General features: G+C 40.5%; 1 protein-coding gene across 3 annotated transcripts in view; it reads right to left on the bottom strand.

Moving 5' to 3' along the window:
• Nucleotides 1–13881, bottom strand: part of sdccag8 (SHH signaling and ciliogenesis regulator sdccag8) — a 47061-nt gene extending 33180 nt beyond the window's left edge. For 2 of the 3 annotated variants that reach the window (XM_042434272.1, XM_042434273.1), the window contains exons 1-13: nucleotides 13689–13881; nucleotides 11878–12039; nucleotides 11383–11468; nucleotides 11117–11230; nucleotides 10894–11016; nucleotides 10493–10588; nucleotides 10032–10096; nucleotides 9693–9893; nucleotides 9462–9600; nucleotides 9174–9326; nucleotides 8733–8867; nucleotides 7559–7675; nucleotides 6953–7095 (exon numbers count right to left, since the gene is read on the bottom strand). In XM_042434272.1, the coding sequence (XP_042290206.1) occupies nucleotides 6953–7095; nucleotides 7559–7675; nucleotides 8733–8867; nucleotides 9174–9326; nucleotides 9462–9600; nucleotides 9693–9893; nucleotides 10032–10096; nucleotides 10493–10588; nucleotides 10894–11016; nucleotides 11117–11230; nucleotides 11383–11468; nucleotides 11878–12039; nucleotides 13689–13755 (1601 nt within the window). In that variant the 5' untranslated portion in view covers nucleotides 13756–13881. The remainder of the gene's footprint in view (nucleotides 1–6952; nucleotides 7096–7558; nucleotides 7676–8732; nucleotides 8868–9173; nucleotides 9327–9461; nucleotides 9601–9692; nucleotides 9894–10031; nucleotides 10097–10492; nucleotides 10589–10893; nucleotides 11017–11116; nucleotides 11231–11382; nucleotides 11469–11877; nucleotides 12040–13688) is intronic. The other variant, XM_042434271.1, reaches the window with a different exon arrangement.
• Between the last annotated feature and the right edge of the window lie 4572 nt (nucleotides 13882–18453).

Below are 18453 nucleotides of genomic sequence, written 5' to 3'. Positions count from 1 at the left end.
GCAGCAGTTTTGTCGCGCCCAGATTTCACTCGCTGCTCAAAGCGAGCCTCTGGCGGGACGCGGCATCTGCTGCCTCACCTTCCTCATTTACACTTCTCCGCCCTCACACACACACACGCAGTTCTGTTCACCGCCTTTCCAGACCTTGCTATCACGATGTACAACTGAGGGGAGAGGGGGGAAAAAAAAAAAGACAACTAGGTAGAGGTACAGAGAGAGAGCAGCAGCGTGACATGTTTAATAGAGTTTGGGGAACTTTGTATATAAGAGTCTCAGCGGTTGGTCTGGAGCTTTGTCTGAATATCTCTCCGCCTCTCAGTCTCAGCATCCATCTTCTGATTTCAGGGTCACAGAAAGGAGATTGTGGCCTTAAAACTCTCTGTCTACCTGCTCTCCTGCCTGTCTGTTTCACCCACTGTTCTCACACTATTAATATAACTATTAATATAAGTGATGGCCTCATCTTGTATTGTCTTGGTGTGCATGTTTCTATCTTCTGACACCTCATTTACAAGAAAAGCGTTTTAGAAAGCTATGAAATGGCACTACAGTGAAAGCACAAGTGCTGGTACTACAAACATCCAGTCAAAAAGATTTCAACTTACAACTTTAATATCTGAGCAGCTCCAAACCCTTTCTAGTATAACCAGCCTTTGTCCACCTTGCTCCAATTGGTCTTTTCTCATGTATTACAGAGTTTTGTATATATTAGAGCTGCAACATTTGTTGATTATTCATTTGACAGAAAAAATTAATTCAACATTCTCTGTCCCCAGTTTCTTAAATGTGAGGATTTGCTGTTTTTCTTCGACATATAAAAACAGTCATTTGAATATTTTTTGGTTCTGGACTGTTGGTGAAACAAAACAATCAAACTGAAGGCATCACCATAGGCTCTAAGATATTGTGAATAGCATTTTTTCACATTTCTTTTTAACATGTCAGAGAACAAACCATTAAATGATTAATAAAGAAAATAATCAGCAGATTAATCGATCATGAAAATAAGCATTAATTTCAGCCCTAGTCGATATCCATTCCATTTGCTGCCACTTAGGTCACTGTGGCATAGGTTGGACATATAATCCCTCCAAGTTCTGGACTTTCTGGAGTGTCTTCATCCCATTGGATGCACCCAGAATACACCCATAAACATCCAGGAGGCATCTTGATTACATGCCTGAAACACTTCACTTCTTTCAATTGAAAGGAGCAGCAGTTCTACTCAGCTCTTCATGCTGTCTCAGGTTTAGAAGTTCCTCAGTGTCCCAAGGCCGACATCTTAAGTCAAGGTTAGAAGTTCCCCCCTTGATGAAAGTAGTCCGGGGAAAGCCCTGGTTCTTTTTCCTGAGTCATCTCATAGTTTGCTACACACTCTTTGAGAGTCATTCCCAACTGCCTCTCCATACTCCTCCCACAACAAAGATTTTACTCTAAAGGTCACAGAAGCTTCAAGCCCAAAAGGCCTCCTTCAGCTCACAGGGAGCAGTAGGTCATGAACTGTCTCTTTCAGAGTGGTTTATCTCTCTGTCTACTGAGGTTGGCAGGGGTAAGCAGCTGTCTCGATAAGGCTGGCTGTATCCCATGGTAACCAAGGTCAGGTGGAGATATGCTGTGCTTTGTGCAGACAGTCAGGCTGATCTCCTTGTAGAATGGATAGCAAGTGTACAGACTACGTGACTTCAGTTAACTTTAATCAGCATATTGTCTTGTTTACGTTATAGTTCAATAACCAATAAAGGCATAGATGTGTGAGGAATAACCATATTTGGAGGTAGTAAGAGTAAGGATTTAGTGAAGGGTTTAAATACTCTTGTCTGGAAGTAGACGGCAGAATTGAGCGGCATTGCAAAGTGTTTTCACTTGTACTGTAACTCTGTTCTCCTCAATCGAGCTTCAATAAATTCCTGTGTAAGACATCCCAATCGCCTGCCAAGTTCTTCACTTTGGGTTAACCAGCTCTACATTAATTCCTTCAATGTCCACCCGCAAGTTCTTGTGGTGCAGCCACTGCAGGCACCCATGACCTTCTGGTCACAACTCAAACCAGCTGCCTCTGCAATCAAGGCTTTGACTGTGGCCTTATTAAATCCAATGTCCCCAAACATCATGATGCAGGAAACCTTTTCCAGATGTAGGAGTTGGAGACTTTGCTGTCAGAAACCTATAGCAGCCATTCACAGTTGACCCTCACTGCAAGTTTCGTTGCACTGGGTCCAGCAGCCTCCACGCCTCCTGATCTGATTCACTACCCGGAAGTTTTATCTGAAAGCTCTACTACTTTCTTCAACTAAGTGTCCATGTCATACAGCCACAGATCAGATTATATGAACGGTCATGTTCAGATATTTCCTGTCCCAAGAATCCACAAGTTAGACAAGTTCTAGGTGAGAAAGTTAACTTATTCACTGAAGTATTTTCAGCTCCAGGTCCATCGACAGCTCTAAGCAAGCACCCTCATGAACATGGATGCTTGATTTCATGGGGATAACAAAACTGGAAGATTTGGGGCCTTGCAGACTTTCCACTCGTCCAAAACACAAAGCATGCACACAGGTCTCAGCTAACCACGGGTACACTAACGCATGCAAACACACATCTACCCATTCATGGTTATCTGGCATGTGTTGAAACAGAAGTTATGCTGGGCAGTTTTTACTGTGGCCTTTGGGATCTGTGATCACAACACGGGAAGCGAGAGGGCCGGTTGGAGACAAGGAAAGAAAAGAAAAAGTGAAGAAAGACAGGAACAAACAAACAAAACAAACTTAGTAAAGCCCTCTGCTGGGCTGGGGCTGGGACTGGAGCGTGTGTGTGTGTATGTGAGGCGATGTGAACAGAGTGACGGGGATTAGGACAGATCCTGGGCTGTCCAACTCACAGCTGGCTGATGATCCAATCCTGGAGCGCAGCGCAGCGCACCAGCCGCCATGGGACCCCCGGATACGTGCATGCATCTGTGTGTGAGTGAGGGTGTGTGTGTGTGATTGCGTCTGTGTGTACAGGCATGCGGTTATACGAATGACGTGCGTTTCAGTGTGCACATTTGCAAGCGTGCAGTTGTACAAACAAATATGTGTGTGTGTGTTAGTCAGAAAGGAAGGTAGGGCTATCGGAAATCAAACAGAGGCTGTCTGTGCTTCATGTCCCCCGTTTGAAGGCGGGCTGTGATCATTTGGGCCACGAGAGGAGGACAGAATGAAAGAGGGGAGCGAGCAAGTTGCACAGATAGAATCAAAGAGCTGCCTTCGAAGGCTGGTCATACAAATGCCTCTCAGCCTCACTACTGTGAATCTCACACTCTAACTCTCAAAGAACACACATACAGCAAACACAGTTACACAAACCAGCCCACCACAGCTACAAAGACTCATGCATGGCTCTGTAGTGAACAAGAGAGGGCAAACGGAAGCACGACTACGAATGAACTGCATGTCGTTCTGTATAACCCCAGAAGGCCCGCAGATGGACAGAAAGAGACAAAGGTACGGGGGGTGGAGGGAGGGACAATCGCTTGAGGTTTATTTGTTTAGTTTGGAAAGGCATGAGAAAAAAACAATAGAGAAATGAGGGGAAAAAAGGGGAAAAAAACAAACCAAGCTCTGACCAAATTTCAGCAGGTGTGTGTATGTGACATGTGGATGTGTGTGTGTGACCGTGTATCTGTGTTTGATGCTTGCTTTCTACACTGCTCCAAAAGCTTCCGGCTACCCTGCTTTGCTAAATGCCCTCGTTCATCTGCACATATCTCAACTATATAACTCCATTTTTAAAAACACCAAGTTTGGGCACAATAACCTGCTGAACATTGAGAATAGAAACTGAAATCTTCTCTGTGTGCCCTCAGTAGACCTTCCTTGTTTCAGCATTCATACTGCTAAGCGACATAAAAAAGTAATTTTAAATTTTATGTATTTTATGTATTTGAAGGCGTCAGTACACTTCAACCAAAGTGCTTGTCGGATAGTCCGACAGCATCTAAAACCCGCTCTGCCCACACCTTTCCAGAGTCCAACAATTTGTGTAACTTTCCAAAACTGACAATCCAACAAGCACGGTGACTTAACGTGGCGACTGTTGAGGTGGACTGTGAGAAAATAAGCCAGGTTTGAACTTTCCCTCTTAAGCTTTGAATATGTTCTGAACAACTGTCACGTATCACCCTTCCTTATGACAGCAGGCTGGAGTTAGTTTTGCCTTCAGACATGATCAGTTGACTTATAGTACAAATTAGTTTTTTCCTAGCAGACCACTGCCTGAAGACTGGTAGCCTGACCAGCTGGACCAGTCTATTTCGTTAGACGATACTAAATGCAAAGAAACAATTAACCAACTGCTAGAATCAAGTGGATGATTATTGATACGTACACAGTAGGTCATAATTACTTATTACCAATGTTTTGCACTTTAAGTCATAGCAGAACATGATCAAATATACATACAGTTTGGGATGACCAGCATTGTTTGGTAAAATGTCTTTCATAACCCCTAATCCTAATCTCAACTCTCAACACTACATGCTTAACCTTATTATTATTATTATTATTATTATTATTATTATTATTATTATATACTGTGTATTATATACTGTATATATTTTATATATTTATGCTGTTAAGTGAGTGGATTGCCACCAAAGCAGGTTTCATTGTGTTTAACATGCAATGACAATAAAGCATCTATTTATCTAATCTTAAATCCAATTTAAGCTTTAATCAACATGAGCTCCTTAAAAAAGTGAAGTTAAGTTTTAAGTCCTTAAAAAAGTAAAGCTATTTTTGTAATCATTCTACCTTGTGACAACATTTGGGGCTCTCACACAGACACAAACATGCAGTCTTTATAAGCTGTTCCATCCCTGCTATTTAGCTTCATTGACGGCTTTTGCTTTCAAATATCACTATATTGATTGATCATTTTAATGACTTATTATCTATACTCTATACTGTGTTTTCTGTGAATTACTTGATGACAGCCCTGCTTTTTAAAAGCTCTAGCACTCAATGCTACATGTGATTTTGTGATATTTACTATGCAGAAGTGATCTTTGTGCACCTGTACACAGACAGCTGCGTAGAAGATGAAGTGGTTCAAAATAAAAAGTCCCTGGCGTGCCCCAGTAGCCTACTGGTCAGGACACATACCACATAACTGCAGCTTCCGTAGTTTGGTTCACTTCCCTTGTCTCTCTCTCCCCTTGTTTTCTGTCATCTCTGTTGCCATCTAATAAAGGCTTGAAAGAGAATAATCCCCACCTCCATTTTTTTTAAAATACAGAATAGTCTCCACACACTGTGAACTCTTATGTTGGTTTGTTCAACAGCAATGTTTCTGTCAAGCCATTTTTTTTATTGTGATACTGAATATGGACATGCTTCTCATGTACTACTGAAGAAAAAATAAAAGATATCTATATTAAATCAGTATCAGAAGTGGCTTTCACTGCTAATGACCAAAATTGAATTTGAATGGCTACATGTTCAGCCAAGTCAACAGCTGTCAAACATCTAGTATGCATCTGCGGACAGATAAAACTATAAACTCTGTCATGCACATACACCCGCACACATGGCAGTGAAATGGTTTTGTCCAGTAGCTCCTCTAGTACAGGTCAAAGTCATCATGTTGCCACATTAATATGCATGTCATTCTCCACAGCTGGCTGCAAAATACACACACACACAAACACACACGCACACACACACACACACACACACACACACACACACACACACTTCCTGCTTCATCCCTTAAACACAAGACAGCCCGCCATGCGGCCAGTGTGTTAGCGCTGGCCAGCTGACAGACAAACACACTTAAACACAGATCAGAGCCGAGAGCAGCAGTGGACAGACACACACACACATACACACACAGCCAGGCTGACAGATACAAACACAAATATACAGGCGCACACACACACACACACACACACACACACGCACTCACACAGATTACACAAACTTGCATCCCGCAGCCTCCAGCGCCACAGGGCACCACCGCCACATCTGTGCCCATCTCAGACACCTCGGCTGTGGGCAGCGGGGGTGAGAGAGTGCCCTGGGCGGCTGGCATGGGCTGGCATGGCCCTGGCAGTGGATGGTGTGGAAGGGAACAGCAGCCAGCGGATAACAGGATAGACAGAGGGAAGGAAAGGAGAAGGGAGGAATGCAGGAGGAAAGGAAAGGAAAAAAAAAAAATCAACGGGAGAAAAGAATAAAGAAAAGAAAAGAAATTGCTTCAAGGATAGAAGATGTCAAGGAAGAAGAGCTAAGGACACCAGGACAGCTGGAGGTATGAACGATAAAAAAAATTTAACTGAGGGAGTGATACAGGAGGGCAGGAAAAAATGGGATAGAAAGATGCAGAAATAGATATGATGAGAGAAGATAGAAGATAGAGGTAAGAGGGAGGGGGGGCCGGTAGCGCCTGTTGTGAGAACGGGTGCAGGGCACTGGCAGGTGGCACTTAGGCCAGGCTGTCCAGTGACCATCAGCCGCACTGTTCTCTGTGTGTGTGTGTGCGTGCGCCAGGGACAGAAGAAAGGCTCAGGCGCCATTTTGGCTCTGCTGGAGCTGTTGCTGGGCTGGGCACTGGCCTGGTGGCACAGAGCGGGCAGTGTGTGTTTGTGTGTGTGTGTGTGTGTGTTTGTATATAAGTGTGTGTGTTGCATTATGTTGTGGCATGCTTAACAGGATTAGAGGTGACCTGGTGAGGTCCAGTTGGTACTGGGACCATGGCACAGCGGTGCGCATGTGTGTTTATGTGTGTGTGGGTTGTATAATAGGATTAGCTGTTACCTGGTGCGGTACAGTTGGTGTGCTGGTCTGAACTGGACTGGACTGGGCCGAGCTGGGCAGGAGCTGGGCAGAGGGGAGCGCTGTGTGTATATGTATATGTGTGTGTGTGTGAGTGTGAGTGTGGTGGCATGTATAATAGGATTAGGTACTACCTGGTGAGGTGCAGTTGGCGCTGGGCATTTGCCAGCTGTTCTGCTAGGCTCAGGGCTTCGGCCTGCCATTGGCTCCCGTCCTTTTGGACCGCCTCCAGATGCTGCCGACAGCCAACCAGCTCTGAGCTCAGCCTTTCCACTTCCTGTCCCGCAGAGATGGAAGGAGAGAGGGAAGAGGAGGTGAGGAAATCTTTCACAACAACCCACCTTATGCCCTCAGACAAACACGACGTTTAAGGCTGACTACAACCTCATGTAAAGGTTGAGCACGACATGGAAATCATTTTAGGTTTAATCATCTAAAATTAAAAATTAATTGCTTAAAAAACAGTAAAATTGTCTTGTTTACAGTATCATAAAATATCAGAGAAATTCATATTTTTTATGAGGCATTCCAATAAAAAAAATCTTTGTTGTGTTTCGACATGATTTGAAAATAAATATTTGAGGAGCTGTTGATTTTACTTCTTACCTCGATACAGCCTCCTCAAAAAATGGTAAATGCTTACAAATTACTGACCCAACTAACCGATCATTGGCTGACTTAAAAATTAATTAACTAATCTAATAAATCTAAACTAATCAATGGGTTGAATGCAAACGTACCTGTGAAGCCTTTTCCATCTGCCTCTTGGTCTTGGAGTTGAGCTCTCGGAGCTCTCTCTCTGCCTCCTCTTTCTTTAGTTGGGCCTGGCTGAGCTTATATCGCAGATCCACACACACCTACAGATGACAAAGACTGATTAAAAACTGCCAGCCCTTAACAAATATTACTTAATGTCCGTTGCTTCTTCATTTACTGTTTTTTCTGATTTTCTTTTCATCATCTTACCCTTATCTTAAAAGGTTCTACGTTTCAATAGTCATCCAACCATCTGCATTTATTTCCAGGCTAAAGCTCACTGATCTAAATATGTTGTAATACTGACCTATTTTGCTAAAAAAAAAATCACAATCTACTCTTTATAAGTTCACTAATACTATGTCATTCATGTTTAAATTTGCTACACTATGGGCTACTATCATTTTTATCGTTTTCATTTGTTGGTTATAATATCTATTAGAATAATCTATCAAAATATACAATTGTAATTATGTAAAAATGTGACACTGAAAATAGTTCTCATCTGCCCTCATCCAGTACCACTACCAAACAGAAACTGGGTTGATATGAATTCAGTGTCTTCAAGACATTTTAGCAGGGCGAATATTTGTTGATGTTCAATGCTTGAACTAAAGTCTTCCAATTTAAGCCAAATCTGCAGCCCACTAGACAATTCTGTTGCTGCTTTGCTACAGTTTACATGTACAGTACCAATCGAAAGTTTGGACACACCCTCACATTCGCGTGAATGAGAACTGTACATATACTCCTGTAATTTTACAATACAAGAATTATCAAAACCTTATCTAAGCTTCTTCAAATGAAGCTTGCTTATTGAACTGACCCTTAATTTATTTATGTACTCACATTGAATATACCCTTCCAACAACAGCCAGAAAATAAATACTGAAATAGATAAACCTTTGCTGCCATCCAGTGGATTTACAGGAGCATTACAAGTAGACAGTACAGACTGCATCTGTGTGCTCTCTACCTCTGTTCCTTCAAAGTTACAACTATCTTTTTAAGTTTGACCTCCCAAAGCTAAAAGAGTCTCCAGTTGTCTTTAATCATGCAGATTCAAACTCCTAAGTGCAAACTATGATCGATGTAAGCACCAGTCAAGTAACAATACATGTTGACATAAGGTGTTCTTCCACACTGCACACAGTGTACCTTGGTATTGTCTTGTTCCTGACTGGTAAGTCTGTGAAGAGTGTCTTCCAGCTGATTGGTCAGTGAGCTCTTGTCTCTGTGAGCTCTGTCTAGCTGCCCTTCCAACTCAGCTACACGCTGAGAGAGGCTGGACACCTGATACAAACACACAATTTTTCCTTTGTGATTTCATTGAAAACAAAACAAGAAAAACATCCTCACAAATAAGAATATTAATAATTTGAGTTCATAATTTTGCTAAACAATTTAAATAGTTCCCCTTGTGGTTGTTAAACACCATAGAGGTATGAATGGTGCTTTTCCGTTTGTTCGTTAATATTTAAGTATTTCAAAGCAACCGGAACTGGGATAAGAACTACATGCAGTACATACCTTTAAACAAAACTATAGATCAACCAATGAGTTCTCTATAAACACAAAAAGTTAATAAGTGAGATTTACTGTATGTGCCAGCTCCTCTTTCTGTTTGCGGGCCTCAGTCCGGCCCTCCTCTCTGGCCTCAGCCAGTCTCTCCTGCAAGGCCTGGGCTTGTCGTTCTAGCTGTTCTCTCTGTCGAGCCAGCTCCCTTGAGAACTGCTCACACTGCACCTCCACCTGCATGCATACAAACAGCAACTTAGGAGGAATCTCTTAGCTGAGTGAATGACCTTCACAAATAAAAAAAGGATGTTAAAGCAAACACACAGCACATTTGGAAAGGTTTGGTGGTTGTGTTTATGTTTCTCTAACCCTAGCTTTGTGAAGATTTGCTTCTTCAGCCATCTCCACAGCCTGTTTGACCTGAAGACAGGCTGACCACTCCCGATGTTGCGCCTCCTGCTGACTAGCCCGCACAGCACGTAGAGCCACCAGCAACTCATCACGTTCCCTTTAAGGATGGACAGGCATAAAAACCATCACATAGTTAAGACAAACAAAAAACTGCAAAGTATGAATGTGTCTGTGTGTTTCCCCACTGACTTGGTAAGCCTGTCAATAGCCTGGACATGCAGATTTGTGTGAGTCCCAGCCAAGACCGCTTCGTGCTGTGCACACTGAAGACACAATCCTGCCACACGGGGCGCTCCATCCGCCCTCAGTGCATCCGCAGCCTGTTTCTCCCTGTGTCTCAGACGAACCTTCACCTCCTCACACTCCTTCTGACTGACTGACAGATCCTTCCTGATGATGGAAACAGAGATAGAAAGGGGGCAGGAAAGGAGATGAGTATTGGTCTTTTATTGTTTAAGAAATAACAAAGATAAGAAAAAGCTATAGTTACTGGCTACACTGGCTTCACAGCTAGACCAGTACACTGACCTGAGAGAGATGACCTGAGCCTCCAAGCTTTCAATCTGGGCCTGGTGGATCACTCTCAATTGTTCCTGATGAACACAAATGATTTCAGAGCAAAATGTTTGTATCTTTGAAACACAACGTTGAATCTATGTATGGGATTAAACAGGATGGGATGGGGTTATGATTTTGATGAACAACTGTACACTGCACTAGTAATCTGTAGGACATTCTGGTTTACTGGTTGTTTTTCAGTTTATACAACTGACAACTGAAATTCAATATATTCATATTCTTCAAAGGCTTTGATATTTTCAGGCTTCCTCAGAGAATTATCCCAACTACTCTCGTCTTGAATACAAAGCACACAAATCTATGATATTGCAGAAATTTCATGACTGCTGAGAATAACGTGGGATTGAGATGGGAGGATGAGAACTAAGCAGTAACTAGAGGACAGGAGAGAACGGATTAATCTTCCCTACCAGCTCATTTTTCCATGCTGTGAGTTCTGCTCTCTGCAGCTCTCGGTGTCCTGTATTGGAGGCTATGTGGTTGCTGGCTGAGATACCTTCATTCACCTGAGTAACAGCAGGACAGGATGAACAGTTTTAAGAGGATGAGTACTTTTCTCAAGATGATGGTAATCACTGTGCAAGCCATGCTGGATGTAATGACTTCACATTTGGAATCTCCTGAAGATAGCTGATATCTTCTGATTTTTTGCAGAGTAATGTCAAGGACAGAGGAAACCAAAGTATTTTATAATTTATTTGATATATTACAATGTATGCACCCTTATATAGATGGCAGTAAAAATGAACATATATTTCACATCATATATCACAAGAACAGAAATCATACACATGATTTTCACACACATTACCGTAGAGTTTTGAAATGTGTAATCCTTCAGAGATTCATCCACTTTTGATTTGAGTTGTGAATGCAGCTTCTCATTCTCCACCACGACCACTCTGACACGCTGTTTCATCCCCTGCAGCTCCTCCTGAAGTCATGCACGCAGATAAATGAATCAAAACTCAACTAAATAAGCACACTAGTAAAAATGTCTGCAAATATAAAAACACAAACATTACGGTGCATACCTTGCAGAATTTGACCTCAGCTTCCAGATGTTGGATGTACTCTGACTGGTTGTGAATCATTGGGACCAAATCCTGAATGCCAGGCAAACTGGACTTTCCCTCTTGCTGCACTCTCTGAAAAGAAGTGTGAAAATCAGAAATAAGGCACCACATTCACCACATTGAGCTATGGAGAATGTATCCTAGCCTGACAAATATTTCTGTAATAGGCTTTCCCTAGGCCTGACATATTTAAATGTTGAGCCATGCAAAGCTGCACACTCTACCTTGGATGGAGTGTGTTTCTTTGGAGGAGAGAGAGGAGCGGGCATTTCTCTGCACTGCTTCAGCAGAAGGCTCTTCAGCTGGTTGACTACAACAGACACCGAAACAGACACACACACACACACAACCAAAAGCATTTTATTTTAACTTTGTGGACTGTCTGACAACAAGATTATGAGCAGGAAAATCTCCAGTCAGACAATCGTGCCACAACTAACCGCAGAGTATCCACTATATATATAGTGCTCTAAAATATCCACAATAAAATTGAAAAAAGTACTAAATACTAATGTAATGTACCACATTTTATAGATGCAAAAATTACAGTCTTGTGACTCTACACCTGTCAGTGATGATGCAAAATGATGATGATTAGTAAGTGTCTAAAATCTCAATTTATTGCTCACTATAGAGTAAACTGCTGAGTGTCTATTACACAGCGAGTAGTGAATGAGTGAATGAGGGAGTGATTTCGGACACAGCCTACTAAATGTCACCTGCTTCGCTCTGTGTCTTTTGGCTCCATGCAGCCGTGTCCTCTTCAGCCATGGCAGTGAAGAGGCTGCCATCACTGCCTCTGACTTCCTCCACCTCTTCTCCATCAGGGTTCAGCTGCTCCAGAGCACTACTCAGCTGCTGGATGCTCTGGTTGGCGCGCTCTGAAAACAATATAAACACACACAGTATATTATTTCTGTACCCCATGACAGTTTAACTTATAAATTAGAGAGAGAGCCACAGGCAAAAGACTTACTCATCACCCAAACTGCAGAGAGAACTGGATTGGTGATGCCATAAGTTTTCACACTGTAATGAATCCTATAGTTCATTCTAGTGCTGCTGAATGGACCAGAATCTAAACCTCATCTAGGTGCAGGAACTCACAAAACCATTTCTGGTAAACAAACAGTTCCTCACTTCCTTTCTAGAGGGAAGTTCCAGGTTTATTCCAGTGACAACACAAATAGGTCTTTCTCACGGCAGCTATTTTGACATTTCACAATAGGAAAAGCACAGGTGTAATTAATTACATTACGGTTGCAACTAACAATTATCTTCATAATCAACTGATCTCTTCTGCTGTGAAAAATGGCGCAATTTGCTGGTGTTGTCTGACCAGCAGACCAAAAGCTCAATATTTTGAATTTACTCACACATATGACAAAGACAAGCAGCAAATCCAAACATTTGCGAAGCTGAAACCAGAGAATATTTGGCATTTTTGCTTAAAAAATTTCTGAAACAATTAGTCCATTATCAAAATAATTTCAGATTTATTTTCTGTCTGTGAACTTATCAATTAATCAACTAATCAGCTCTAAATGGCATTAATTACTGATGGCTGCATTCCATTTAGCTACTTTGGTTTCAGCATCCTGGTATCGTGCATGCTGGCTCATTAAAGTCCCTTTCCACTCAAAAATGTGTTTTTCTTCTTGTTCCTACAGTTGGATGTTTGAGCTTCACTGTGTAGAATGATGTATGTGCAGAGTTTGACACCATAAGGTTGTTTTCACATTCATCTGCTGAAAGCGGAAAGTTTCTCTGAGCTCATTGAGCCAATTGTGATTCAATATTCAACTTACAACTAAGTTTGATATGGAAAATTGAAACTTCCAGTGCACACACACTGAGAATGGACTTTACAGTGAGACAGGAGACATCTTGTGTCCAACAGTTAAACTTCTGAAATGAAAAATATTTACATATTCATAGAGTGGGTTTTTCTTAATGAGCAAAAAGGAGATGCCATTTCTAAGGATTTTGACAAGAACTTTTTTGTGGAAAAAACATATCAGACATAAATTATTCAAGGCAGAGTATTTTATAAACATCTTAAAACATGTCTGGAGGGAATCTTTAATGGTATTAGTAACACTTGTGCTTTCCTCACAAAGTTAAAATGTCTCCACTTCTGGCTAGATGGATTAGCTCATGTATAGCAATTCTGGAAAAGGACAATTTTGGAGGTTTTGGACGTCTTTGGAAGTAACTAGCAAGCTTATCTGAAACTGAAGCATTAACCTAACATTAATTTCTACCAGAGTGCTTGGCATCAGTCTCTCCAAAGAGCAACAGGTGGCAGTGATGTGACTTTAACGGCCCCATCATTTAAACAACAGTAATATCAGTGACACTACTATATCAATACGGCTATAACTTATTAATGTTGTACAGAGCACCTTTTAAGACACCCAGCTGTAGCACCGTAATGTGCTAAACTGTGTCACGAACTCCTCTCAGTTTAACTAGCTGCTCATTACGTGAAGTAAGTTAGCAAATTTCGCGAGTTAAAATGTTAACTTACGCCTCAGCTCCTTTTGGTAAGCACCCAGCTGCTCCGCTTCCTCCTCGTCTGAATCTAACGGTTTCATTGATTTAAAATCGTTGTTATATTACACCATGTTACGAACTAAACATGCTAGGCTATGCATAACAACTACAACATCAACCATCATATCACACACGTCGTAACGGTCATCGATTCGCAACGATAGTGTATTTGTTTTACTAAACCCGCGTGTCCGGAAGGCGGTGTTCACTTTTTGTTATTGTGATATGACGTACCGCCCGGCGCGGAACTCAGCGCGTACCGTGAACAATAAAACGAGCCAACCATCTGCCAACGGCTGCCACTTCCGTAAACTCAGGCAGATGCTGGGAGTTGTAGTCCTTATTTGTAGTCTCAATTACTATTTTTATGTTTGCGACCCTGTGGTGAATATAGTGTATTGCAACTTAACATACTCTAAATAAGGCATCACTATTACAGGTGATAATGAGGTGTTATTCTTATAATGTAAAGTCTACGAAGCTGTAAAGCTAAATGTGTGGATTTAAATTTAAAAAATACTTCAAAAGCCTACCTGAAAATGCCGTTCCTCATCATTAGAATGCAGAACTCACAGAGAAATGACACCTTAACTCTGCAGCTTTTGCAGTTTTTTTCCACTTTAATTTACTTTATTAATTCCAGGTTTAACAGTCTCACCGAATATCCTATCTAATGTAAAAAAGAAAGTTCATGGACCAAACCAGAGCTAAAATGCCAGTTAATGTTGAGCTTACATTTGTCAGGTGGCCGGAAATGCCACTCTGCTCATGTTGCTCTGTGTCTACTAGATGTGTAAGTAGTCAGTTAATTGCAAACACTCAGGTTGAGTATCTAAGCTCAATACTTTTGGGAAACAGACTGAAATGTGTCAGAACCACCAAATAAATGTGTATCAAAAGTATCAAAAGATAACAAATGCTTTGATTCAGATTCAAATATTTCCTGATTTAAATCATAACTTAATAGAAAATTGTAGACTGTATGTCATTCATATTTTTTTAAAGATCCCCTTCAGACATGCTTGAATACAAAATACTTGTCTGATATGTTTTTTTTTTCATCAAAAAAAGTAACCTCCCAAAAAATCCTTGAAATTGCACCTCTTCCTTCTCTCTTATTGAAAAATTGAGAATCTATGATTATGTAAATGTTTTTTATTTCAGATATTTAACTGCTGGACACAAGGTATCTCTTGCTTCAACACTAAACTCAAAAACTTGTTAGAAATAAGGTGAAAAAAAACTTTCCCTCTTCAACACATGAATGTGAAAGCAGCCTTCTATTGTCAAACTCTGCACATACTGTACATCATTCTGCACAGTGAAGCTCAAACATCCAGCTGAAGGAACAAGGAGAAAAAACTAATATTTGACTGCAGGGAAGTTCTTGTATGGCTGCTTTTCATTAAGACAAAATTAAATACTGATGCATTTGAGAAGTTTTCCTTATTTTGTCAAAATATTTTTTTTAAAAAAGAGAAAAATATTTTTATATTCCTCAAAGTAAGGTGTCAGAAAAACAAGAAAAAAACGGTATTGCTTTGGCATAAACACTGAAACTCAAAGGTATCGTAGGTATTGGTATCAAAAAATAAACACATTAACCCTAACAACTTGCCTCATGGTATCTCATTTTGTAGTCTCTCTGCCCCCTAGTGGTCAGAAATCGCTTACTGCAGCTTTAAGAAAAACATTCAGAATATGAATAATTATTTTACAGTTCTCTGGACAACTGGGTAATTTTGAGTCTACACATCTCCTCTGTTAATTAGATTTGACATGTTAAAACTTTAATGATCCCCAGTGTGGAAATTGCTGCTGCAGCAGATTCGAGCGTGAGCGTCTAGAGAGAAGTGATTGCAATAACTAAAACAGAGAAACAGCTTGAGAACAAGACTACAAAACAATGAAAGCTGAAAGTGCTGCAGCTACAGGGTTAAAGATCACCTGGTGTCCTGGTTCAGTGTTCAGCCCCGATGTGCTTCGCTCCATGTCACTTTCACTTCTCCCATCTTATCTTGGTGAGTCACCTTTGAGCCCTCCCACATGCATACACCAACTTGCACATTAAGACAGACACACACAGAGAGAGAGATTAGATTGCTGATAATAGGTGAAAAACTGTGTGACTGCTTGTTATTACTCAGAAATACTTTTAAATTGTAATTAGAGCATCTGGTTGTGAAATTTTGGACATTTCACATGAAGAAATGAAGTGGTGGAAGCTGACACAAGTCACGTTCCATGCTGTTGTATGTAAAAAAGGAATAAACTGGACAAAAGTTGTGTCAAGTACTTGAAAATACACAGTATACAAGTTTGAGCAATGATGTTAACAAGCAAAGAGCTGAGAGTGACACATAGGGTGTATTTCCTCACCGGATCCTTTATAACCTAAATGTGGAAATTGCTTCAAGTTCCTGGCAAAAATGACACAGACTGGGGGGACTTTCAAATGACATAGTTATAAATGTTACAAATATAATGATTTTGAGTTTGTGTGTGTGCACATTACTGCCTTGGTGGAATAATGTATCTCAGCTCTCTGTTTGTTGCTGCTTATGAAAGGGTCAGAACAAAGGTAACCATGGATACACGCTCTTCCTATTTCACAATAACAGATAACTTCCTGTTGAATGAGCCTCAGCTGTACTTTTGATTTTTGCAACATTTAAGTTTTCAAAAGAAGATGCAGTGAGTCAGACTTTGGCAGCTTCATTCATTAATAGACATTGTGCTGCGATCTAGATTTGACATTTTCATTGACAGTTTATTGTGACAGCTTAAACACAGAGTTTAGGACATATGGATTTAAAATCAGAGGTGCAATTGTTGTGTAAATGTGAGTAGTGCAGTGTTTTTGCCCTGAAAAAGGTTTTTAACTGTTAATTCTTTAAGGAATTTGTACCACTAGAAGACAATATCAACAAAGGCAGGTCCTACATTGTTATCTCATGTTGAGACGCTGTCTTGTGACAATCTAGATTGAAGACCTTCTTATTGTGGTTTATACTGCACTCATGTGGTGCATAATAATAAAGTTGTGTTATATGAAATAGCCACAAACTCACTACTGCACATAAACCTTGGAGGTAGGTAGGATCACTCCAGTATACAGTCTGAGTACTGGCAGGTACATACACAATGCACAGAGTGGTTGTTTTGGGGGTCAGTATGGGCCCAACAGCAGTTTTTTGTCATACAGGTTAATCGAGCCATAAATACAGTTTTTAGACATGTATCCTTTTGCATAAACAACTAATCCATCTAATCTAATCTATCTAGTTTCTAGTCCCAAATGATTACTTTCATATGTTACTATATATTGTAAGTGATAGGGTTGGGTTTACCATTTATCAATCTTCAGCAGAATCCTATCATGGTCATTTAATCATATATAATGATTTGTTTGCAAGATTCTGTTGTCCACAACTTCACCGAGTTCAAAGATGCACAGAAAAGGGAAGTAGTCTGAAGAGTTAAAAACTCCAGCAACACGAGCAAAAACAACTTTATAAGAACAATACATTTTACAAGAATAATAAAGTCGTTCTTTATACTCCAAGTATTTCTGGAATTTTGACCTCTTCAGTCCAAATTACTTATTCCAAACAAACTGAATTTAAGAAATGAAGTACTGATGTTTTTGTTTTGTGAAGAGTTTTGTCAGATCTCATCCAGTATAGTGGAACACAGTTAATTTCATTGAACATAAAGTTGATTGTTTTATATGTAAGTTTGCATGCATTTTCTATATTGTATATGTGATTGTTTTTGTCATTTTATATTTTCTATAGATTTTTTTGTTTTGCTTTGTCTCCCCCTACCCGCCCCCATGTCTGTATTTTTATTGTTGTTTTGTACAATTCTCTTAACTAGAGACTGTGTTTGTGCATACAGCAAAAATCTGAAAAATATTCTTATTAATGTCTTGATATTCATTCTAATCATATCATCCAGCTTTATAGGCAATGCATCTTTTAATGGAGACACAGTTAAGTATCTGTAATTTGAATGAACAACATTTCTTGTGACAGCACTGTTGCTGTGTGAACTCTCTGTCAGCATCATTTAACCACAGATATGTGGTGATAAAAAAGGCAATATGGGGTGCACCTCCATTACATTTCCATTCCTATCTTGTCACAAACATGTTTGCTTCATTAAATAACTTTTATAGACTCTGCATGGGAAGGTGCACAACGTCAGTGAAGTATTCACACAAGTGAAACAGCACTCGTCTGCAAAGGAACAGTTACACAAGGGAGTGTTTGCATGCCGGGGTATTTCCAGGAAACCACATCAGCCTACCAATCTGACTGTGGTAGAGGCTGTAGTTTGATGAGAAAGCCCACGCACAACTCTGCAGCCCCACACATGTTAAATGTCACCTCTGGCCTACCATATATAATTATTACCAATTCCCCACCTGTCACTGCCATATCTCGCCTCGCTCCAAACTCCCCCCTCCCACTGCATGATCCACTCCTCCTGAGTGAACTGTTTTTATGAGGGTGGGAGTTCCCTTTATTTTATTTTTTTTAAAAGAATGACGCCCTTACATGAGGCTGGAAAAAACTGAATACTGATTACAAAAAAGCACCTAGAAGAAACCTCACCATTTGAACTTTTTTTGTATGGAAATGTGTAAAAATGAGAAAAGAAATAAGAGCAACGGATGTGGAAAGAAGAAGAAGAGAAAATGAGCTAACCCAGTTAGGCACTGGAAAATGGTACAC

The sequence above is a fragment of the Thunnus maccoyii genome, chromosome 14 (genome assembly GCF_910596095.1).
Source record: "Thunnus maccoyii chromosome 14, fThuMac1.1, whole genome shotgun sequence".
In the NCBI taxonomy this organism is placed as follows: domain Eukaryota; kingdom Metazoa; phylum Chordata; class Actinopteri; order Scombriformes; family Scombridae; genus Thunnus; species Thunnus maccoyii.
Note: the sequence above shows the minus strand (reverse complement) of the source record. Positions and strands in the feature narration are given on the sequence as shown.